This window comes from Gavia stellata, chromosome 19, assembly GCF_030936135.1.
Source record: "Gavia stellata isolate bGavSte3 chromosome 19, bGavSte3.hap2, whole genome shotgun sequence".
In the NCBI taxonomy this organism is placed as follows: Eukaryota; Metazoa; Chordata; class Aves; order Gaviiformes; family Gaviidae; genus Gavia; species Gavia stellata.
This window is the reverse complement of record NC_082612.1, coordinates 6,968,548-6,993,982: the sequence shown is the minus strand read 5'-3', so window position 1 is coordinate 6,993,982 and position 25,435 is coordinate 6,968,548. Positions and strand designations below refer to the sequence as shown.

The following is a 25,435-nucleotide window of genomic DNA, read 5'->3' as shown; positions in this document are numbered from 1 at the left end:
GCTTTGGAAAAACATTTCTAACTAAGCAGAAATGGTTTTGAGCATATATTTGTACTTAAAAGTCTGCTTCAGAGTGCAGATCCACAACAGCTCTATGTTGAAGCCAGTTTAGAGTCTCTCCTTGCGCTGGCTGCTCATCCTTGCCTCCAAGTCATAATTCATTATTTCCTCAGTTGTGCGAGCACATTTGCTTTGAAGCTGTGCTGTGATCAGGATGGCCAAATGATTGGTGTTTAAAAAAACAAAACCAACAAATAAGGCAATCTCAGGTTTTTTTGAAATAATATTCTGATACAGTGACTATGGAGGCATCCCCAAGATGTGTCCAAGAAAAAAAAAATGGAGCTGAATTCTAACTGTGAGTTCCATAATATATTTTAATTTTGTCTTATTTCTTCCTAGTTAAACCTTTTCACTCAGTCGAACTCCAGAGTTTTTGAATCACACAGTTTTAACAGCATTCTCAATCAGCCGACACGCTATCAGGTAAGTACATACAGTGGTCACTGTTTTGAGTAATAGAACTGTGTGAAGGTACTAGCAGAATTTTGTGTTTCAAGTACATTTTGCCTTCACCAGATAAAGAAAACCTCCTGTAGAAATCAAACCCCAGGATGCTACTGGAAAAAAGACCATTATTGTTCAAGCCCCATTATTTGAGGTGTTCAAAAACCAGCCCATACAAAACTTAGATTTTCCTTTGATATCCCAGTTTGGAAAGTGTGAGAAGCAAACATCTGAAACTGATTTCTGGGGAAGGGATGTGAAAGCATTGAGCTGACTAGGTTAGCATTACTTTCCCTTCCTTTCTTCTCATGATCTGAGATGTGACATTCAACAGTCCTACAGATGGGAATGCTCCTTTCTGATAAGAGGAGTCTCAAGATTTTACCTTCCTGTCTTCTTTCCAGCTCAGAAATAAAAGAGTAAATAGGAGATGTTGTTCCCCTAGTGAGAATTGTTGAAGGTATGTAATCCACCTGTGCAAATTCTGTTAGATGAGCAACATTAGATTAGGTATGGTAACACAGTACAAGAATATTAGTAGGTACAAGGAACCCTGGTAGTTACGGTATAAAAATACAGATATAATCTTAATGAATCCTTTACAGTGCACTGTCATACTGCAAAATCTCAAGTTTTCTTTATTTCTTTTTAAAAGGTAAATATTTATCTCTTACTATTACACATCCTTTCACATGTGAACTGAGATTAACAAAGAGTAGACCTATTCTGAAGCTACTTAAAGCCTAAATTAGGTGTGTTTAGACATATTTTCCTGTTGTCCTGTTGCCTACAAAAAGTTGTGGTGCTCTGTAAATAAGAGGTAATTGGATCAGAAAGGTGCTTTATTGTAATGCTGAATCTCAGCATGCCCCCAAAAAGGCCCATATGAGGCAACTGCTTGATCTGGGGCTGTTCATTCTTTCACTTATACAGATGTGAGGGAGATAGTTAAGAAAGAAAAGAGAATAGTGTTTAATTATATATGCTGACCTGATTCTGTAACTGTTTTAATCTGGCAGCAAATAATGAAAAGACTGATAAAACGTTATGTTCTGAAAGCACAAGTGGACAAAGAAAATGATGAAGTAAATGAAGGTAAGAAAGAGACTGCATTTGCAATATTCAGAGACGGGTTTTTTCACATTGCATTAGGAATCTGTATTACAGTGGTGCATGGAGGTTTCAGGTAAAAAGAGGATTTATTTCTCCTTCAAATGCACTGAACTCAGATCGATAGTAGTGGAAGTATGCCTGCGACAACAAAAATGGACAAGCAGGACTGAAGTAGAACTGAGAAATACTATGGGCCCCATTTTACAGGTGGAAAATGAGAGCACAGACATGATGCGCAATCATAGAGGAAACTTGTGAGGAAGCTAACAACTGTATTCACACTTCCAGAGTCCTAGTTAGAGCTGCAGGACATCTTTCTCTCTGCTTTATTCAGCTGAACACACCACTTACCACTTTACACCATGAACTACTTGTCTTACCTTCCTTCATAAAGCTATACGGAATATTCATCTGTGAAGTTGCACATCATTAAACAAAGCTGCATAGAGTTAGCTGCATGGTGAGAAAAACGGCAACTGTAGCCACTGTTTTAGCGTGTGACCAGAGATCTTTTGAGAACGATGGATCTGAGCTTGGTGTCTATTGACAGTGCGGAACTTCCCTGGTAGCAGTGAGGGGTGCATGCTCCAGGTGCACACCCGGACTCCCCATTGGGATGAGACTAAGGTGAATGTTGTCCTCCTTCCTCCAGCCTTCCAGGAATGAAACACAGGCCTACAGGCCAAAAAAGAAACTCTTGAGCTCTGGGGAGGTCCCCAAACAAAATAATAGGGCTGTGTGCAGCATGCGGCATATTTACTCTGCACTCCAGCTAAAAGATTATCAGGCAATAGACGGATGTCCCTCCTAGGGCTGGCTCTGCGCTTGGAAATGTAACATCCCAGCGATGGTTTTGTTCCCTGTAGGCTGGAGGTTATAACCATCATGGTTCAGCCATTAAGAAATCTGTGTGACTGCCGCCAGAAAAAAATACCGGCTTAGCATAAGTAGTTCTGGTCTGGGTGAGTTTAGTCGGTTTCAACGCACCGGGAACACTTACCCAAGCCACTCTGCTGGCAGCCTGGTGCTCCCCAGCTGGTGTGCGGTGATGAACAACTTGGGATCAGAACAGCTTTTACTGGCATGGAAGCATCCAGCGGCTGCGTGCGTATATATGATGTGAGGGGCCTGAACAGGCTGCGCTCTCAGCTAAGGCAGCATAGCTTTTATTTTGCTTGTTAGTTACTCTCTGCTTACCTGTAACTCTTCAGTGAGAAGCAGGGAGCAGAAAAAAAGATGTAAATTAAATCCCACTCTGTGCCTTCAAAAGGCAGCATTGTGCATTGACTGTTATCTTGACTTCCCCATCCTATGTGTCTGTACAGAGCTGAGATCGTGACTGACAAAAGCAAAGAAGCTCCTAAAAGTGTCTTCTGAGCTTGGTGTCTATTGACAGTGCAGAACTTCCCTGGTAGCAGTGAGGGGTGCATGCTCCAGGTGCACGTGGAAATCATCTACCTAGTGATGGGTGAAAGGACTCTTCACTCAGCAACAGCGCCAGGGCCATACAAGTCTTTCCAGTTCCCTGTTGTCTATTTGGTATAGGCATATGTGTTTAGATAAGCAAGATGGTGCAGAAGAATCCTGGTTCGTGGACATCATGGTTCTTGCTTTATCACCTATTTTGTAGAGGGAGGTCCCCTTTGAGCAAGTCAGCTAACCCCTGAACCTCAGTCTTCAGCTGCGTAGCAAAGGTAGTGCTCTTTGTGTCGTGCCCATCTCATTGGTACCCAAAGTATAGGACCAGCCTTTGAAGATACAATTTTTGAAGTCTGCTGTATTCTAAATAGAAAACTTCTGCTTTCTTATGTACTGCAGCTATTTTTAATGTAACTCTAGGGATTTTCCCCTGTTTTGCATCACTAAAGAATTTAGGTATTCTGTCGTAGTTTTTATTTCATATGTGACAAATAATTTCCTGCAGTGGCTACTGTGTAAGAATTCACATACCTCACACTTGCTGGAAGAATAGTGTTTGAGTATTTTAAAAAGCTTCTGCTCTTGAACTGGATATCCAATAATGGAAAACATGCTGCTGCTTGTTATGAGCCTGGTCTTGACAATTGCTTTCTTTTAAATGCGTGGTTTTGTACTTGTATCAGATTGTAACATAATTTTAAATTGGTTGACTTTTTCTAATTCAAAGGATATTGGTAAGGAAGAGGAGAGAGACTCAGAAGCTGTGAGTTTTATTGCCAGCTCTGCCACACTTTTCCTGTGTGATCTTGGCACATCACTTCAGAAAAAATCTCCTTGCCTTTTCTCTCTAAAAGGGGATACTAATATTTACCAGCTGTTCAGCAGTGTTGCCGTGATTAATTCATTAACCTATGTAAAGTGCTTTTTGAATCTCTGATGTTCTGTACATAAGTGGAGCACAACATTAGAGTTCAATGGACTGTTAAAATACTTTTGGCACTATTTAGGGGTGGAGACACACTCCCATCTCTCTGAGAATGACGAAGAGGTAAAGCCTCCTGCCCCATCCCTGCACCTGCTCTCATGAACATTTTGAGATAATAATCTGACATTTGCACTGATGTGACTTAACGGTATTGAATGAATGTTAAACTTTGCTAACAAGTATTTCTTTCAATGCTTAATACAGGTGAATTAAAGGAAATCAAACAGGATATCTCCAGTCTGCGCTACGAACTTTTGGAGGATAAGTCCCAAGCAACAGAAGAGTTAGCAATTTTAATACATAAACTCAGTGAGAAACTAAATCCTAATATGTTGAGATGTGAATGATTCAACAAAGGAACCATGGCTTTGACTACAGCACAACTATTTATTGGCAATAATATTTCAGTATCTTATACTTGAAAAATGTATTGTAGATTTTTAGCACTAAATAACTTTATGTACAGCTTCTCTGGAATTTAGTCTTAGGAAATTTTATTAACTCACCACATAAAGATTGCTCTCTTCATTTTAATTGTCTAAAAGCAAGAACTATCGTAACTTTTTTTTTGCATAAATGCAAAATTGCATAAATGCAAAAAAAGGTATAATGGTATGAATTGCTGATATTTTAACAGGTTTATGAGTACGTGTTGAGAATTCTTTGCACTAAATTTGCAAGAAAAAATTAAAATAACAGATACAGCGTAGTACCTTGTTCTTGCAGCAACTGTGTGGTACGAACAGGATTTTTCGTAATACTGTAAATCAGGTAGAGATCAGCAGAGGATTACTTGACATCTTTGTTCTTTATTAGTGAAGATAGTAGTGTGTATAAGCTGAGAACTCATGGTATGATTACAAGGAGTTAATGAAGGTAATGGTAGTAGCACTGTTGAAGATGTATGTATATACCTGTACCCACAACTACCCTTTCTTAATTCAGCACCTTTACTTTCACGAGTCTTAATTCAGCACCTTTACTTTCACGAGGCCGGACTAGTTTTTTTTTTTTAAAAAAACAACTTTGGAAGGTCATGTGAACTCAGTCCAAAGCTCCTCTTCACGTGGTAGAAACGATTTTTTAAAACTCAGACTCCGTGCAGGGCTGGTATTTTGTTACACTGTTCTCAATAACGCCTCCGATGCTTCGTTGTTAAATAAAATATTCCTACTTTACTGATACCCATCTCGTCCCGCTACTTCGGTACCCAAGTCCGCGTCACCCCCTGGGACCGGCCGGGCCTCCCGCTGCCCGGGCCGGGCGCCGCCTCCCGTCGGGGAGGCTGCCGAGAGGCCGGCGGCGCTTACCAGGGCCGCCCGCTCCGGCACGCTGTCCAATCGCGGCGCGCGTCTCGCTGCGGCCCCGCCTCCTGTCCGTCAGGCCTAGCCAATGGGAAGCCGGCTCGAGGCGACGTCGGCCGAGGTTGCCGCGGTAACGGCAGCTGTGGGAGCGCTGGGGCAGCGGCCGCGGGCGGGATCCGCTCCCCGCCGCCGCTATGGAGCTGAGCCTGGCCCGCGTAGACTACCTGCAGGTGGGCCCGGGATGCGGGCGGCACCGCCCTGCCGTCGCCCCGGGAGAGCGGGCCGGACCGGTGGCGAGCGGCCTGGGCGAGCGGGGGCGGCCGCGGGGCAAGCGGGCCGGCCGCTGAGGGGGGGCCGTCCGGCGGCTCCCCGAGATGGCGGTGGGGCCGGCGAGAAGCCCTGAAGGGGGGAGTCCCGGTGCTCCCGGTGGTGGGGCCGGGTCGGAAGGGCCTCCCGGTGGGGCCGGGGCCGCGCAGGTCTCCCTCCCTGGGCACACCAACGGCCCCGCCGAGCCCCGCAGCGTCGCGCCTCCCTCCCGCTGCCCTCAGCCCGGCTCCCGGCCCTCCCGCCGCCCTCAGCCCGGCTCCTGGGCCCTCCCGCCGCCCTCAGCCCGGCTCCCGGCCCTCCCGCCGCCCTCAGCCCGGCTCCCGGGCCCTCCCGCCGCCCTCAGCCCGGCTCCCGGGCCCTCCCGCCGCCCTCAGCCCGGCTCCCGGGCCCTCCCGCCGCCCTCAGCCCGGCTCCCGGGCCCTCCCGCCGCCCTCAGCCCGGCTCCCGGGCCCTCCCGCCGCCCTCAGCCCGGCTCCCGGCCCTCCCGCTGCCCTGCGCTGGGCTACCGGCGGCCGAGCGCGCTCGGTTACAGGGTGTGTCTTCCGCCAGGTGGGAGTGACGGCTCAGAAGACGATGCGGCTTCTTCCCGCCTCGGGGCGAAAGGCGACGCAGAAGGTAGCGGCAGCGCGCAGCCCGTGCTCTCGCCGACTCACTTTCGGGCTGTGGGCTGTGCCGTGATAATTTTATTGGTCGTCTTTTGAGTTTCTTCAGATAGTGCGTCATAGCGAAAACCTTTGGAACCGGATTCTTGGGACTTTTTGGGAAACTGTTGGAAAAACAGAGGAAAAACTCTGAAGTTGTTTCTGGAAAACTTTCAGAACCAATAAGGAGTTTTCAAAACTTAAGGCATTGCTGAAACCGCAAGGAAGTTCTTGCATATTTCTCTTATTTCTCTTTTGCTAACACTTAATATAGATGAAACACTTCTTTTTTAGTTTTCCTTAATACAAGCTCAAGCTAAGGAAACTTAGTTAGGAAAACTCAATAGATGTAACAGTGCATTTTTTTGTTTTAATAATAAAGTCTCAATATGAAAATACAGCTATTCCCAAATATGCCTTTCTGGAGTGTCCCACCTGATGGTTGCTGGTGTTTACAACTGGAAGTAGAAAAAGGATTATAAATGCTGTTAGTTAAATTATTGTTCTCAGGCTTTAGTGTCCTATCTATAGTGGTTTATCTAGCTTTTCTACATACAGCTATGTAAAATAGAATTTAAAGTACTTAAGTACAAGAAAATAGGATTAATATAGGAAAAGCATTATTTAAAAAAATATTTATGTATGTATGTGATAAAAAATAACGATGTATTATGCTTTTGAAGGTGGTTGTTGGAGATCAGGATGGGGTCATTACATGTTTTGGCATAAAAAAAGGGGAAGCTGTGGTAAGTGGAAATGTTCCATTTAAAATTTTAATTTTTTAAATATTCTTCCTAATGAACTTTGAAAGTCTGTTTTTACTGACTTGGAAAATAAGATACCTGTGGAAGGTGTCTAGGTAGAGCTGTGGACTGATACCCAGCCGTGATGAGGGCATGCTGATTTCATGCCTGGACAAGCACATGGTCCCCCAGAGTTGTAGAGTCAGACTGTAGTGTATATCAGCACAAAGATGTTCAGTTTAACACCTTTTGCGCTGCAGTTCAGTTGGGCTTAAGCTTGTACGCATACTCAGGTACTGTGACTGGACAAAAACCTGCAGTGATTCACTAAGTCAGTTACCTTAGGGGATTTTGACAAACTGATTGCTTTTTATGAGCCTAGACTTATGCCAAGTTTAATAAAAATTTATCTTTTTTTTTTTTCCCCCCCTTGAGGAAATTCATAGCCAGCTCATAAGGACTCTATAGCAACACAAAGAAATCTATGTAGTCTTCTGGAATAAGAATGCAGCATATAAGAGGGAAGGAGGGAGTGTGTGTGTGTTGTGTTCTTTTAAAAAAAAACCAACACAAACAAACAAAAAACTTACAGCTACCACCGGTGCTGAAATTTTCCTATGGATGAATAACACTGAAATAATAAAGTCTTAATTTATTATATTTTACAGCTTTTTATATTTAGTGACTTATAAAATGCTCGATTGCTTTTTGATTTCTTTGTGATTCTGAAGAGAAATGTACAGATTATTTTTGTCTGCATATAATCCATAATATCTAATGTTTTGCCCGAAACTGTAAGCAAATTTATTACCCTTTATGTTAAAAGATTACCATAAATATGATATTGTAATGATGAAAAGCGCTTTTCTATTTACAGCCAGTGTTCAAGACACTGCCAGGCCAAAAAATTGCAAGATTGGAGCTGGGAGGAGCTCTTAATACACCACAAGAGAAAATTTTTGTCGCTACAGGATCAGAAGTTAGAGGTTTCACAAAAAGAGGGAAGCAGTTTCTTTCATTTGAAACTAACCTTACTGAAAGCATCAAAGCTATGTATGTATGATTTTTTCATAGCTGTAGCAGGTTGTCAGTTTATGATTTTATGAAATAATTTTTTACCATATTGTGTGCTTGTGGGTAACAGTAAGTGCCAGTCCAGCTTTAGCTTGTGCCATGGCATGTAGGAAGGAACTCAGAAAATCATGGTGAAGTTTAGAAAGTGTAGAGGGGCTTGGCAGGGGTCTGGAGGCACTCTCATCAGTTCAAATGCAGGTAAGCAGAGCTGGGGTTATTGCCATAGGGTATCATGTCCATTCCTGTAGCAGAACAGGGACAAATTTTTTATATTTCTTTTTGGATTATGTTGTAAGATGCTGCCATATATAAACAAGGCTTGAGAAGAATTAATATAATCAAAATATATTAATGGAATGTCTGTAAAAATATTCTTAGAATTTGACGTGAAGACAAAATCGGAAATTTGAGAGCTGTAGAAACCATGTGGTTTTAGCATTTGTAAGAAACTTTTGTTTAAATAGCTGGAACAGCTTGCGGGGCCCACTGATGCCTTGAATCTGCAAGCGGTAGTGCATGCATATGGTAGGGCTAAAAGACTGTCACTGCAACTATGCTGGGAAAATGCTACAGGAATTGTTTTGCTTTTTCTCAGGCATATTTCAGGAGCAGATCTCTTTCTTTGTGCGAGCTATATCTATAACCATTACTGCGACTGCAAAGACCAGCACTACTACCTATCAGGAGATAAAATCAACGATGTTCTTTGCCTTCCTGTAGATAAAGTGAATTGCATTACACCGGTACTTGCGTGTCAGGATAGAGTCCTCAGAGTTTTACAGGTTAAAATACTTGCTTGTTTATGTTTTATGTATTGATGCCATAGGATTGGACTAATTCTTAAGAGAATCAGCATATCAGCATGGCTTAAACATCATAAGGATAAGCATATTGTGTCTTATTTGGCAGTCTTACTGTCTATAATGCTGGTGCTTTTTTTTTTTTTTAAGGAAAATCATGATTATAAACTTGCAAAATGAGGATTAATAAAGCTACTATAAATAGGCTTTGGAATTTGTAGGTGGAAGTAGATAACAAATTGGTCCTTTCCAACTAAAAGTGCTCACATAGGGAATCAAATGTGTAAGTCTCTATCAGTTTGGAAATTCTTGCTCTCACAAATTACTGCTGCGACAAGTCTGAGTGATATTAAGTGGTTTAACAAATTTATGTGCCAGACAAATTCACAGATTATTTTTCATAATAACACATTTCAAGAGTACTATGTTTTATTTATATAAACTTCACCCTGTTTTGACTTAGAAATTGTTCTCCCGTAGGTATTGGGAGTTTGTGTAAGTGAAGCATATCCATTACTATTATTCAGAATAATTTTGTCCTTATGCTTGTGGAGGTTTGGTTTGGTTTGTGGTTGGTGTTTTGGGTTTTTTGTTTTGGTTTTGGTTGGTGTGGGTTGATTGGTTGGTTTGTTTGTTTTTACAAAACTCATTCAAGATAGTTCTCTTTGTCTTTAGGGATCTGATTTAATGTATGAAGTAGAAGTTCCTGGACCACCTACTGTTCTTGCTTTAAGCAATGGAAATGGGGGTAACTAGATTTTGAATATACACATAACTAAATAATGTTATTTTACTATATTTTTCGAGATTTTATTGCTTGTATTTGTTAATTACATTTTGCCTTGATTTTTAAGCTGATGTTACAAATGCAGCAGGAAACAGACTATGTGAAGTAATTTCTTACATACAAATAAATATATACACACATATGACTGTTTTAGACAGTTCTAAATTATATTCACATTTAATTGAAAGCCTCTTACAAGAGCAGTGAGGTGTAAGGTGGTCTCTTTGTGTAAATACGAACTGGACTTTCGGGGGCCTTGTCAACATTCTGGGTTTGGGTTTCTCTTACACATGGATTTCCATAGCTAGAATCGCTAGTTGCAGTCGTCCATGGATGGATGAGAATATTGAGTAGAGCTCACATAAACTAAGGTGGTGGAAGGATCAAGCTTAAAATAGTTTGATCATCCTTTTTGCTAATACGTTCTTAACCTAACAGAAATCGCTTTAGTGTGTTAATCTGGTGCTTAATTTAGTTTCAGTTAGATTGTGTGACAATGACATTCAGAGCTGGTTTGGAAAAGTAGTTCTTACATGCTTAAGTCGTAGCGCAACATTCACTATTGGATGTGTGTTCTGAAGGAATCTCGTCGTTTCTCTTCTGTAGAGGCAATTTAATAGCCTATCTTTGCTGAAATTTAAAGTATTGGATTATGAATGGTTTTTAGGCAGAATTTCAGTGCAGGGGGCCATTCATACTCAGAACAGTGATAGCCGTGAAGTAATAACCAGCACAGATGCAGTTTTCATGTATTTGTTTTTGTCTTTAAAGCCTGACAGTTCTGTTACACAACACTGATACTAGTATTTTTTTTTTTCCCTTGGGCTGTAGAGTGTAACTACACAGTACTTTCAAATTCTTTAAATTGGTGTACTTGATTTTATCGATTCTAAATTCAGTTTATGTGTTTAGGTGATTCTGGAGAAGAAATTGTGTATGGAACTTCTGATGGTAAACTGGGTCTTATCCAGATTACTGGTTCCAGACCTATACCTAAGTGGGAAATTGGAAATGAAAAAAAGAGAGGAGGTATGTGTCTCAAGCTCTCACTCTTTAGCTTTCCAACATATCTGAGGCTTTATTACAAGTATAATAATCAGAAAATCTTATTCATAGATACTTTGGAGGCATATTGTAATTATGTCAGTATGTGATAGCAATATGAGTAAGCTCTCTTTCATTTTTCTGATTTTCTTATAAATAGTTCTAATCAGTTTGTCTTGCTTTGGGTTTTCTGTTCATATTATTTCTAGTACTTTAGTATACTTTTGTTTTTACAGTATTTTTACAGGGGCGTTTGTAAAACAGTGTTGATTCATATATGATTACTTGAGGTTTTTGTAATTTTGGTGACTATTTCTAAGTGCAAATATACCTGCCAGATTTTTCAGCTGTTCAGTCGTCTTAAAGTCTCTTCAGTGGAAAGGTTAGCATCTTCCCTGCAAGACTTTTTTTTTTCTTCTTTTTTTTTTTAAAAAGCCATTATAAGGGGTTTTGTGTGAAGAAGGAATAAGGCTTTCATTAAAGCTCCACAATGAGGCTTAACTGATCAGAGCACAGTACGACACTTTCCCTGTTTTAGCCTTGGTATGCTGCTTCTGCAGCATCTATTAGCCTATACTCCGTTGTAAACGAGAAGACCAGCAATAGAAAATATATATATAAAAATTTAATTATCACATAAAAGCTATTGCTAAATTATTTTCTTAAAATGCTTCCTAGTATGTCCTTACTCTTCATATGAAATATGAAGGAGTCGTAAAAGTTAAATTCCATCTCGTTTTTCACATGAATTCTTGTACAAACTCTCTCACTGCTTTTTCCTTCTTCCAGACCCTAACTCTCTTTCCTGTCCAAACAGGATGAGTTGTCATAGGCTGGTTCCACATGTGCTAGTAGTGGGTTTGTCCACTGGTGTGTCAGGTAGCAGTACCTAGTCCAGGTCTGGCACAAGTCAGAACCCTCTTTCTGTCACCTTAGCCAGAATTCATAGCAGTCCATTTACCAATAGCTTTAAGTGAATTATAGGAAACAAAGAATGCTTGCTTGCTTCAACTGTTGAAGTTACAGTAGTGTGGACAGACAAATAGTTCATCTGGAGAAACGTTTGATGAGGGAGGGTTAAGCCCCTCAAAAGTAAGCTGTTTGAACATCAGCAGGGGTCTCTGTTCAGTGCTTTTAACCAAGGGAACCACCAAGTGGTTTTGATTTGGAATTTATTGCTGTAAAACCCACTGTACAAGCTTGAACCTCAGGCACAGGTGAGAAACTTCAGCCCTCTAGTGGACTCACCCAGAAATAGCATTAATAAAACCTTAAAAGCCAGCCAAGAATCTCTTTTGGTGTAACTGAATGTGGCCTGTGTATTATTGTGTCATAAACGAATAAAGATGAAGTAAATGGGTTTGTTTTCTTTTTCATTAGGTATCTTATGTATTGATAGTTTTGACATTCTGGGAGATGGAGTTAAAGAACTACTCGTTGGACGAGATGATGGAGCGCTAGAAATCTATAACTTTGAGAGTGCAGATGATCCTGTCCTTCGATATGATCATGTAAGCCCACATTCATCATACTCTGCTTTGCTGGAAAAATGAATTTTAAAAAAAACTCTATTTCAAAACTTAAAGTATTTACAAGATCAGTACTACTAAAATATGTGGTTTGGTTTTAATTTCATGAGCTCTGTGATGTTGACAATATGAACTTCAAAGCAGTATCCTAATATTTAAGAACCAGAAAGTGAAATAGTCCTGATTTGAGCAAAAAATCAAAATAGTGTAGAGGGTATGTTAAAGTTCTGGCTCTATTGACTACTGAAGTTTCTCTGGGTGAAACCTAATGCAGTGCTTCTCTCTCTTTTGTGAAAAAACAAGTCCATGTTGTGTATGGTCTGTATTTTACACATAAAACAATAAAATACAAGCTGTCAGGACTTTACTGAGCATAATTACTTTGATTATGAATTGTTTAAAATAGTAGATTTGATCCATAGTGATTATTTCAGCCTTCAGTCAGATTGCTAGTTCCTGCTGGAAAAATATTGTCCATCAGTGTTTGCTTTAAACTGCTTTTTAATGTCTTTGTTGTGCAGAGTAGAATCGGAATGTGTTTGTTAAAACACCTCAATTTAGCTGCAATAGTCATCAGCTAGCTTACTCTTTCGTAGGTCTAGATATTGTGTGTCTATGTAGGTATTTTGTGATGCAGATAAAAGGAGGAGCACAAACTTAAAACCTCCAAACTTCTAAAATGAGTGCAGTGATACTTCCCTCTGCTTCAATGTATTTATTTGAAGGCTTTATCAGAGAGCATTGCATCAATCCAGGGTGGCTGTGTAGGAAAAGATGGGTATGATGAAATTTTAGCATCCACGTATTCAGGTAAGCTTCATATCATTTACTCAACAAATGTCGCATATGGTGGTGTGATAAAAATGAAGCAGGCTATGTTGTTAGTGCAGCTCACATCTCTTAAAATTTTTGTTCTGATTGGAACCAGTATAACGTTTTGTTGAAAAGATCTCTTCTAATTTACTATTTACACTTCAAAAAAATGTTTCCTATACTTAAACTGTGTTTTTATATTTTAAAATATACATAATGTGTTCTGCTGTGTAACACAGCGGCTGGTTATTCTCTGCTGCCTAACTGTGGTGAAATAGTGAATATGTTATGTCCGAAGGAATTATTTATAAATTTTTTTAATTAAAAATATTAATAGACATGCATTATCTTTTTTTTTGTTTTCCTGTCTTTTATGTAATTTCCTTCTTTTCCAGCTTCATAGGGCTTTAAATGGGGTTGATTTTACTTTTAGTAGAAAATAAAGCTTCCCCACATGAGATGTCTCAGCAGCCCCTCTGTAGGACTGGAGCTATTGTCCTGACTGTCACAGAGGCCATGATAAACGTGCTGCATATGTTAACTGCTGGGAGCTAAAATACTGCTAATTCTCCACCTTTGGTTATCTTCAGTGCTAAAAAATTAGTTTACTGACACCTCTCATATTCAAAGTCATCTATTTTGGCAAGATAACAATTCTCAGTCAGTTATTGAGAAGTAATGGTGTTCAAGTACCTCTTTTAAATAATAGTCTTTGGATGATTAAAAGACTCTTACACGTCACCTCATATGAATTGTTTGGGTATGATAGGCTGCAACAACACTGTCGCCAAAATCCTTTTTGGCTTCTTTTAGTGGGGATGTTATAAAGATCCGTGAATCATAGAGGAAAGAAAAAAGCAAGAGCCCATGTTCATCTGTGGGTTTTCAAAGGTAAACTCTGGTAGGATGTGCAGTAGACTGCGTTTGGCAGATTTTGGCACATCAGAAAAGTAATGCTTAGAGCAGTAAAAGTTACATTTCAAGCCTGGCAGCATAGGACTCCTGTGGATTTTTGAAAGTTTGTGCCTCGTTATTGGGCTTTCTTGGTACTTGAAGTAGATAGCTAAGGAATGTGAAAGATTGTGGACGTGTCAGCTTTTATGGTGCGTTTTATAATAATGCTATCTTATTGTTTGCATGCGTTAGATGAGGTCACTAGAGCTATAAACACCCATTCAAGCCTGCATATCATACCTGAGGTGTCAGGATATAATCAACTAGTATTTGCTTTTATAAGTAAATGTAATTAAGTAAACAAAAATATTATTATTTTTTTCACTTCATTCAGCAGCGTTCAATCTTAAAGCACACTGTGCAACATATAGTTTGCTGTAAACACATTGCACAGCTTTTTTTGTTTTGTTTTCACCTATAGTACTGGAAATTATTCAAGGTTTTGTCAGAGAAACAGAGGTGGGAAAAAAATTTAAGCGCTCAGTTAAAAACTGCCACAGAGGGATTTATTGCTCGAAGTACTTAATGAAAAAAAAATAAGTAATGTTTTCCAATCTGTAAGTTAAGAATGAAACCCATAAAAAATCATGCTTAGTGTCTAGATTAATCCTCCAAAGAAAGGATTAAATTGAAGTCTCGATTTTCTCTACCCAGTATCTGGAACAAACGTTGTTCCACGCATACAAAAGCTGAGTGTAGACTTTTCTTTATAGCTTATAAGGAATATAAACTTTATGAAGTTTTGGTTTAGGCTGGCTGACAGGACTGACTACAGAACCTGTCCATAGAGAAGGTGGATCAGGTGAAGAACTAAAATTAAGTCAAGAAATGCAGAGCAAGATTTCATCCTTAAGGTAATTGCACTAGAAAGAAATTTAAATGGAAGAATTGAAATGTTAAAATCTGAAATGTCATCTCTCCTTTCTATCTCACTGGATTTTCTGTATCGTTAATGTATCTGGAGGTAGAATCAAGCCTTTTCAAAGTAGAAATTAATAGCAGCCTCATTTCATAGTCTCTTTCTATCTTGCCCTCACATGATGATGTCTTAATGCCTTCTTCCTCAGTATCAGCAAGATAAGATTCCCTTCTTCCATGCTGCTTACAGCTTCTAAGTGATGGGAGGAAAGTAGTCGCTAGCATAGAATTCAAAACGCATTGTACTCTTGAAGGAAAAAAGTTGTCCTTTCCTGTGACTCATCGAAATCTCTTTTGGCAAAGTACAGTAGAATCTACATTTTCATGTGATATAGTTTATATTTTATCTTTGTAAGCATGATTGCCTTGCAAGCTTAATCTACTTAATTTCTACAGCAGCTTTTACAGTTGTTTTTTAAGATGTTATATGTGGTTTCCCTTTTGTAGGAATGAATTGGAACACTTACAGATGAAAGTACTTCAGGAACGTGAAAAATACCAGCAGTCTTCTCAGTCCAGTACTGCTGTTTCATCAGTACCTGCATTTAATGTGAATGATAAATTTACATTAAATAAGGATGATGCTAGCTACAGTCTCATCTTGGAGGTGCAGACAGCTATAGATAACGTCCTGGTACAGGTGAGTGTGGTTTTGTTCTTGTTGACTTTCTTGGTATCTAAATAAAACATTCAGAGACTTCCTAGTTTAAAAAGCTGAGTTTATAATATAAGTATAGGGCGTTTTTAAATGTCTGAATTGTTATAAGAGGGAGTTGAAGTGTATAGCCTTGCACTGTTGAAGTAACTGTTGTAAATGCTTGTTAGGGAACAAATACAACTTAAACCTTTATTGAACAGAGCAACGTTACGCTACCAAAATAGACCAAAATGCCTTCTGTACTAGCAGGTTTCTGCGTAACTTTGTGTGTTTGCTTTTGCATGTCCCTCCTTATTTAAACAGCAATTAACTCAGTAAATCTTAAACGAGGTGCAGATTCTCACTCACCAGTTAAGTACCCTCTGTAGTGGAAAATTAATTTTAGAATGGTATGGGCCACCTGTGCACTTTCAGTGTGGAACAGCATCTGATTTGTGTGCAATGGGTGATAAATACGCCTGCCAAGTAGGGCAACCTTAATTAGTTATTCCTCCTATGGCATCAGCTGAAATTAATGTTATCTTTGGTAGTCAGAAAGACTAGTGGTACTGAATTACCTTCTTTTGGGATATGCAAGGGAAGAAAAATTTGACAAGGAGGCAAATTTTTCAAGGAGGTGAATTTGCCATAACAAATGGGAGAGAACTACTTCTTAATAAAAATCTCATTTTTATTGAGGATGCTATTAGAGCAGTGCTAAGCTACAGCTAATACGCAGCTCTATAGTATCTCCTGTTTCCATAGCTAAGTGAGGAATAATGAAATTGTTTAATCTAGCCCTGAACTTAATGTAGAATTTAGAACTTATGGCTTTTTCTTTAAAGAAATATAAAGCAGTATCTGGTATTCCTCTGCTGTGAGAAGACAATAAATCTGTTTTTTAAATATTTTTTTAGGAAGTATGTTGCATATTTATCAATGTTTCCTGACACTTCTGTGAAGTTATAAAGCAGTACCAAATCAAGTAATTAATCATTCTAATACCCTTTAATCTCATTTTTAAAATGGTGTTAGATTTAATTTTAATTCTAGTTAAAACACATCTATATAAGAAGTGGTCTGTGTCAGAAGCGTTATTGTAAGTAAAAGGATCGTTAATAATTATGTAATATGATCCTTGGTTTCCTGAATTAATATTGTAATCCCCCTATTAAAATAGGGAAACACTTCAATCATGAATATATTTCATGCATATGAATGAAGTATACTTTCATGTCTGAAAGATAGTTACACATCTTATACTGAAGTTGTTGTAAGCCAGCCACACAAGAGTTCAGGACTCCGTAAGAGAATAAGAGAAAGATCATCGTGTTACTCCGGGATTAAGTAGTAAACTGCATGTCTGTTAGGCTTTTATCTCTTGGATGAAGCAATCATTGCCTGTCCCTTGTTAAAATAATTGATGACAGTTAGAGGATAAATGCATTAGAAGCTACTCAGAACTTTAAGCTCTTTATTTTTCCTTCCTCATACATTCTGCAGAGTGATGTCCCTATAGACTTGCTGGATGTGGATAAGAATTCTGCTGTTGTTAGTTTTAGCAGCTGTGATTCTGAGGTAAGTGAAACAAAAGAGATGATATTTATAGAGATAGCATGATGAAAGCTCTTAATACTGTATATTAAAAATAGAATTTGGATTTATGTATTTGTAATTTTAAATATATTGAGTTAAACTACTCATGGTAATTTTGGAGAGCTCAGCTTCATTAGAGGTACTGCAGAATTAGGAGTTGGTGGCAGGTCCTGACATAAGGCAAAGTCACATATGTGCAAAAGGATCCAGGAGCAGCTGCTGTCTTGCTTGTTTTCCTGCATGATCGGGAATGTGAAAGACACATTCGGTATTGGTCCTTTCTCCGGATTTGCCAGAATCACATATATTTGTTTCAAAGTAATTTAGGTGAAGAATACTGTATTCCTTACTTACGTTGTCTCTTAAAAACCACTTTAGAACATGAAAATTCTTCTGTGTGGGGAGTCATATGTTTAAGTGCGTTTTTTTATATAATAATGATAAACTTGAATATTTACAGAATTTCTGATGATGCTTAGGGACAGGGCGGAAATTCAGAAACTACCTTAGCGTTATGAAAATCTTCTGTGAAGTCTTTTTCCTTGTAACGGTCCTTTAAGTATTTTAGTTTTAAGAACTAAATTTGCACATCATTGGTCTATCCTGGAGCTTTCAGAAATCAACTTTTTATTTTGAGTTTCTTGTCATTTATGGTGATTAATTTAGCTTTTTTTGGTGTATTGTCTTACTGATCTTATTTTAGTTTTTGGATGTTGGACTAATACTGCAGATGAGTGGGGCAGGCTGACATGCATTCTTCAGATGAAAAGTAGATATCTATGTAATTTTTATGGTGGTATTAAAGAGTGTAAGAGGCTTCAGTTGATTTCTCCTTATATAGAGAAAAATTTGAAATTTTACCATAATGAAAACTAATGGGAATATTCAAGGGAACCAAAGATTACTTTTTTGTATTTAACTTTTGTAAAATAGCTGTACATAAATAGCAAAAACTTTGCTGTACATGTCTACAGTTAAAACAAACCAGTAGAACTTTTGTGAATCCACAGAGCCGTTTTATATTATTTTTCTGGTTTTTTTGCTGTTTACAGCCAAATAGCAACTTTCTTCTTGCGACTTACCGATGCCAAGCAAATACTACAAGACTTGAACTTAAGGTAAAATGCTCCAAAATATTTTCCATAATAAATGAATGGTTATGTAGATGACTGCTTAGGCAGGGAGACATCTCTACCTGGACTGGCTGCTTCGCCTGAGTGAATGATCAGTCCAAATTGTACCTCTGGTTGTTTCCTGAGAACCTTCTAATCTGGGGTTTGTGTTCCTTTGTATTTGTCTGTAGGGTTTCTAAAGGCTTCTAAAAATGTGTTACTTTAGAGGAGAGCCTGGGGTCCTTCTCGAGTGTCCCTAAGATGAAGGCAGTGGGGAAATCACAGATGGTGAAAGTACTTGATTCTGGAGACAGTGTGTGGAACTTAAAGTGGAGAGAGGCATGGGAAAGAAAGCTCTGGCACTGTTTGTCCTCGGAAGTGTTTGAGGGAAGTTACACTGGGAAATAACCAGGGAATATAGACTGGATTTGTATTTTGGAGAGGAAGCAAATCCAGTCATTCCATGCTTATTGTACTAAAGGCATGTCGGTGTTTTGGGGTTTATTTTTAACAATCCACCAAATTCACATGTTTTGTGGCTACCACCAGGGGAAATAATGAAGGAAATCATGATTAGGAAAATCCTCAACATGCACACAGGCCCTAGGTTTTCTCTTTACATAGTTGCCTAACACTGCAGCCTCCTAATCTGATGTGTTTATTTATGTAAAACTCTCAGTCAAAGGATTATAATCAGAAATTTAACCCTGCATAAGATGCATCAAATGCGGGGAAGTTGGGGGTGGTTATCTGTTTTTTGGTGAGGTCGCAGTAAGGGACCTAGTGTGCAGAATTAAGACTCTCATTTCCCAGGTCCCCTTCTTAAGAAATGCTATTAGTGTGCTTATTGTTTCTGAGTGGGTCACTTTATCTCTCTGTGTCTCAGTTCTCTTATTTTAATTCAGGGATATGACCCTGGCCACTTTTAATATTGAAAATAGTAGGTAAAGAGGTGTGGAGAGTGCGTACTGTATCTTGAATATGTTTGAATATGTTTTTGTACATCCTGCTTGTTGCGAGACTTGAACTTAAATCTGGCCTCTTACTTTTCCAAAAATAGCTCAGGAAGAACTTTGTTTGTTGTGAAGAGATGAACACGTATTTTGAAATTCAGTTTACTCTTTTAAATTCTTTGATCTATTCTTTGCTGCCAACTGCTACAGAATGTATTTTTTCCTTAATTAAAAAAAAAAAAACACAAAACTAATGGGGCCACTGAAGAATTAGAAGCAAATTACAGACTTTTTATTTTAACTGATCAGAAAGTAAGTTAGCAGGGTTTATTTTCTTAATATTTCATTCATGTAATATAGCAGCACTTCATTGGGCACTACTTCATCTAGTTATAAAACATTCTTTATGTGCTCTATTTATAGTGGCACTATCAAGTAAATATAGTACTCTAAATATTCTTGAAGTACTACACTCTTTCTTTACATATTTTGAATACCCACCACTTTTCCAAATCGTGGTAAATGAATCTTTTCCCTTTTTTTCTTTTTTGTGGGTTCTGCTTTTATTTCTGCAGGTTCGATCAATTGAAGGACAGTACGGGACACTTCAAGCATATGTAACTCCAAGAATTCAACCAAAAACCTGCCAAGTTCATCAATATCAAATTAAACCACTTTCGCTTCATCAGAGAACTCATTCTATTGACCATGACAGGTATTTGCAAAGAAAAATCTATGCCTTTTTCTCTTGAAAAACTGACGCAATCCAGTTGAAACAATGTTTACTCTATTAAGTATGTAATTTCTAACCCCTAGCCTACAATTTTGAGCCTGTAGTTCCATTTTATGGGTTTTCTGACAGAAAATGCAGATTTAATGGGGTCCTGCTTTCCTTGCTGTTATTTGTCCTTGTTTTCAGGTTATTTTTCATTTTACTGACCTGGGTTATAGTGCAGCCCCATGTGTTAGTGGAGCTGAGGGTGTGGTAGAAAGGAAACTCTCCTGTGTTAGTAACTGCAGTCTTTCCAGTTTCACCCTCATTCTCCCCTCCACCCTTTTAATGTAATTCTTTCCCACAGCTAATTTGGCTCCAAAACTGAGCCAAGACTTTGTTTCGCCCTTATCTCTCTGTTAGGAACCTAGTATTTCACGCAATTTCTTCTCGATATTTTTTTTTCCCCCCACCCTCAGTTAACATTGTGTATTGCCACCAAGCTATTGCTTGCTTCAAAACAAAACTGAAAGATTGAAGGAATGATACCAAATGCTTTTATGTGCAAGTGCTTTAATGTAGAAATGAGCTCCATTATGCTTTGTTCTTGATACAAATGCTATGTCTGTGGTTTACAGCATGGGAGACTGTTGAGGCTCTTAGTCATATTTGCTGTGTTGTCAGTTATTTACCTTTGTCATAAGTTTCAGGTTTAACAGCTTGAAACGGGATATGTCAAAAACTTCCAACTAGTTTCTTATCCAGTTCTGACATGCCTACTGGGAGATAATACTTCAATGTACGCATAACTTTTTGTCTTGAAATACAGAAAAGTAGCTGTAATCTCCAATATGTAACTACTTAGCAAGATACCTGACTTCTTAGAGGATGTTGATTAAGAGGAAACCACCATGTGGAACTAAACTTTTTTCATATGGATAACCAGTAGACTGCCTGTGCCCCTCCTTCATAACTATTCTTTTTTTTTTTTTTTTTTAAATTTCATAATGTCATAGACCCATGAATACACTGACGCTCAAAGGCCAATTCAGTTTTGCTGAAATTCACTCGTGGGTTGTGTTTTGCTTGCCTGAGGTGCCTGAAAAGACTCCTGCTGGAGAGAGTATCACCTTTTATTTTCAGAACACTTTCCTGGGTACACAGCTTGAAAGTACTTACAGGTAAAATACAATTACTAAAGCGCAATGTGACTATGTTGGAACTTTTATCTTTTTCATTCTTGCCCAGTCTGCAAGTACCATTTCACACATATACTACCGTTCATCTCTCCACCCTCAGCCCCATCAAAACTCCCATTAAAGAGAACAGGAATCTTTCTTAAAAAGGATTGTCAAACATTACCAGGGGTGAGCACTAGCCAGTAATGATGCGATCTGTAACTTCAATAGGGTTTTTCTTGAAGTTGGTCCAAAAAACCACAAATTGCCAGGGAGAAAAGGCTTGATATATATTTAAGATGATGGCTTGCTTTCAGTATTTAAAGAACATAGCTAACTAATGTAGTGAAATTATTGTGTAATGCCTATTGTTTTCTAACTTCCTTTTTTTGTATTGAGGAGCAGAAATAACTTAAAAGGCATTTAACACTCATGCAAACAAAAATGTGATGAGCATTAAGCTGAAAACCTTCTTTTCTGCAACTTACGTTAGGCAAATACTTCTTCCGTGTTTAAGATTAATACTCTGTTCTCAGATTAATTAGTTATATCTTCCTTCAGCAAATTATATACGTCCACCTGAAAACGGAACTGTAAAGTGGGGAAAAATGAATTGTTGTAATTATACAGATTCCAGCCAGCTCCCAGCTTACCATATGTGTTGTCTACTCATAATGTAGAAAGTTGTTGGGTGGTGGTTTTTTTGGGGGAAGGGGAGAGTGGTTTTTCTCCCTTCTGATATTGAAGCTTGCTGTTTGGCTTCAAGGGATTGCAATGATAAAACTTAGGAGGACTGAATACAGTCAGAAATCCTAGTTGTATAACCTTAGTGCTATACAATAAAGATAACTGCTTTGTGTATACCCAAGACCTGTGCTTTGTCGTACTTACTGGAACAAATTGTTCTCTGTCAAGATTACACTGGGAAGGTGGGAATAGCATAGGTGTGTATACAGCCACCTGATATATGGGGAGTCGTTATGACCTTTATAGAGGTTACTTTCTTTGACTGGTCATTAATTTACAGGCCTTCTACCTTAATGTAGAGACAAATCTAACGCATGCATGTGTGTTTAAGTTTGTTCATTTAAAGTTTTTCTTCCTTATTAGAAAAGGCGAGGGATGCTTTAAGTCTGACAACATTTCTACAATATCCATCCTAAAAGATGTGCTTTCCAAAGAGGCTACTAAAAGGAAGATTAATCTCAACATATCATATGGTAAAACTTTCTTCTCTATTTTGTTGTACTTGACTTAATTTTATATTCTTATAAATGGAATATGTATTATTCATTCGCTTGTTGGGTTTTTTTGACTCCCTACTAGACATAAATGAAGAATCTGTGAGGCACACATTAAAGCTTATCCACCCTAAATTAGAGTATCAGCAGCTGTTGGCCAAGAAGGTTCACTTAATAGATGCTTTGAGAGTAAGTATCTGAACTCCCGTGGAGGGATTTTTATGGGGGATTATGTTGTCGGATACCAAGCTGTAGGGCTCAAGTCAGATGTGTGTCGTACTGGTATCTGTTCGGTTTCTATTCCCAGGACATGTATTTTACTTATCTAGGAGACTGACTTCTTCAAGTAAAATTCCCATTTGTACTGTATAACTATTGAATAACATGTAGGATTACTGACTGATGTTGAGGATGCTTAAATCAGACAGCAGAAGGCAGCCAGCTTTATCATCTAATGTTCACTTTTTGCCTGCTGGTTTTTTCCAGTTCCTTCTTTGTCTCTTTCCACTAACCTTTAAAAGTTTTTTAGATCTGGGGATGATCATCCAGGCCAGATGCGTATTCCTTGCTTTGGAACTTCATCCCAGTGTGTCATAATTTCTGAATTATCTGCTTGTTAATCTTTTGCTTAATACCCTCCTCAGCAGTTAGTCTTCGGGAGGTAGCAGTTAGGCAGCTTGTCTCAGTTCTTGAACTTTTTCCAACAACTGGGATTTTGCCAGCAAAAGCTTGCCATCATCTCTTTTGGGTTTTTTGGGTTTTTTTTGAGGAGGAGGGGAGATGAAAATGGACAACCAATTCTCTTTTGTCCTTTGAGGGAATCAAATACTACTTGTCAGAATTCTTTAGTTAGTAGAAAAACAGACTACCGATGAGAATAGTGTGTATCTTTATTATCACTAGAAGTATTTACTTGGGCTTGATTTGGCAAACTGGGAAGGTAGAGAATAATAGAGAGTTTATTCTTAATGCATGTTATATTTGTGCAACAATAATGATGTTGCACGTCTTGCTTCTTTTAGGCTTTTTTCAGGCAGCAAATCTTCTTTGACAAACCTTTTTTGACAATTTTTTTTGTCACTCATTTTTTTGATAATAGCTTATTCATAGGCAGTAAAATAATCTGATGATTGATGAAAGCTGTTACCCCAGCAGACTCACGATGCATAGCATTATTACCTGTTGTCTAGAAAAGAACAGTCTGTCTGTGGGAGATAGTATAGATCTTTTTATCAACCATCTTAAACTGGTCTGACGGTAGACTGGGGCATTTTAGAAGAGGTCGTTAAAATGTTTTGCTGTCATGAATTGAGCGATACTTTCAGAGTTTACTTTTACCTTCAGACTTTAGCATGTGCTACACTTTCTAGGAATTTGCTTATTCTAAAAATGAAGACATGGTGAAGGCTTTGAGCCTTCATTAGGCTTGATTCTGTAGGGGCTGGGCTGTGGCATGATCCTGTTCTGGCAGTACTCAGAGCTGGAAGCTGTATTACACAGGATTTTGAGAATCTAGCCTACGAAGTGACAAGTAACACCCAGCATTTCATTAGAGGATTGGAAAACGAGGCACTTTGAAAATAACTCTTGCTAGTTTAGAAGGGGATTGTCTTGTCTCCGAAGTACTTCCTCCTGTCAGACCCAAGCTTAATTTCTTCTTACTTTTATGCTCTTATGATACTTAACTGCTGTTAATTCTTACGATTTAAAATGTCTTTGAGGAATTACAAGTTCATGAAGGAAATGTGGACTTCCTGCTACCAAAATACCGCAGCATTTTGGAAGAGGCAGATCAGCTGCTTGAGGAATACAAGAGGCAACCCGCACATCTCGAGAGACTTTATGGTTTGTTGATCAATTCAACTTTTTTTAAACGCAACTGAATGTCCAGAGAGCACGCTGGACATGACTGAAATAGTTATGAAGTCAGTATTAGCAGAACTGAAATAATTTGATAAGTGGGTACACTTGGGTAGCTTCAGGACAACAACAGGTGTATGTAAGTATATATGTCTGTTTGGTCATACAGCCAAGGCTGCATATTTACACAGTTATTTTTGATCATAAAAATCTGAAGTTAAAGGTTACTAGGCAGTAAAACCTAGCACATACTGAAAATGGCTTGTATGCTACTACGAACTTTGAGTAACTCTCTAAAGGTTCTCAAAAATTGTTCACCTCAGAACTTGTAAAATTTATTTGGCATCACAAGCATGTCACTGAGAATGAAAATACCAGGATTATTTGCAAGTAACTTTTCTACTTTTTGTTTAATAGACAGCTTCTTATATTTGGGTGATCCTTGTCTTTATGGACATGATTAAGGATTGTACTCAAATTCAGGATGGCATTTTAGAATGTATACAAGTTAAATGAGTGATTAAGTTCTGAGTGGTTAAGTTTTGCAAAACATCAGAAAAACAGAAAAATGCACATGGGGTGGGAAGGGAGACTCGTAGAAGACGATCTAATTTAGTGGAGGAAATTCTGTAACCTTCTCTGGTGCTCCCTGTTCAGCTTTCAGCTCAGAGAATCTCTGCCAGACACCAGCTTTAATAAGCCCACGGATATACAGTGTAAGCAGAGTCCTCGTTGCCCATCCTGTGATAGTTCCTCTCTCTCTAGTGTTTCAGATGTGGCAGAAGTGTGATGCTATTTCTAAGGCAGAAATGCACACTTTGGAATGAAGCTGGAATCTGGGCTGTTCCAACAGTGTTTTGGGTTTGTTTGAAAGTAAATCATTGTTTAAAACAAGTTTAAAAAGAGTCTTGTCTCTAAATCCAGAATCAGCTAGAATAGCTGGTACATAATGATGAGTTAAAAGTAGAGATACCTCATCACGAAAACAAGGCAAATAATAAGCCCTGGGATTTTATCTTTGCAGGTATGATCACGGATCTCTTCATAGATAAATTCAAATTTAAAGGCACCAATGTGAAAACTAAAGTTCCCCTTCTTCTGGAAATTCTGGATGGCTGTGATCAAGATGGACTAATTGCTTTTTTTGAGGCTGCAGCTTGACAAGGAAAAAGCAGAGTAATTTTTCTT

The 25,435-nt window shown here is 38.6% G+C and overlaps 2 protein-coding genes across 2 annotated transcripts in view; both read left to right on the top strand.

Annotated features, from left to right (window-relative positions):
* The window catches only part of TRPC3 (transient receptor potential cation channel subfamily C member 3), a 43,672-nt gene extending 39,301 nt beyond the window's left edge, over positions 1 to 4,371 (top strand). The window contains exons 10-12 of the mRNA XM_059826889.1: positions 403 to 486; positions 1,527 to 1,602; positions 4,229 to 4,371. Coding sequence (XP_059682872.1) covers positions 403 to 486; positions 1,527 to 1,602; positions 4,229 to 4,371 — 303 coding nt within the window. The remainder of the gene's footprint in view (positions 1 to 402; positions 487 to 1,526; positions 1,603 to 4,228) is intronic.
* A 1,151-nt stretch (positions 4,372 to 5,522) lies between these two features.
* Positions 5,523 to 25,435, top strand: BBS7 (Bardet-Biedl syndrome 7). The gene is made up of 19 exons (XM_059826859.1): positions 5,523 to 5,558; positions 6,205 to 6,270; positions 6,980 to 7,042; positions 7,917 to 8,092; positions 8,709 to 8,895; positions 9,589 to 9,661; positions 10,613 to 10,729; positions 12,125 to 12,255; positions 12,999 to 13,083; positions 14,792 to 14,894; positions 15,406 to 15,598; positions 17,099 to 17,173; positions 18,244 to 18,309; positions 19,832 to 19,971; positions 20,985 to 21,149; positions 22,257 to 22,366; positions 22,473 to 22,576; positions 24,109 to 24,232; positions 25,272 to 25,435. Exons 1-19 carry the CDS (start codon positions 5,523 to 5,525, stop codon positions 25,406 to 25,408), a joined length of 2,151 nt encoding a protein of 716 aa, XP_059682842.1. The 3' UTR covers positions 25,409 to 25,435.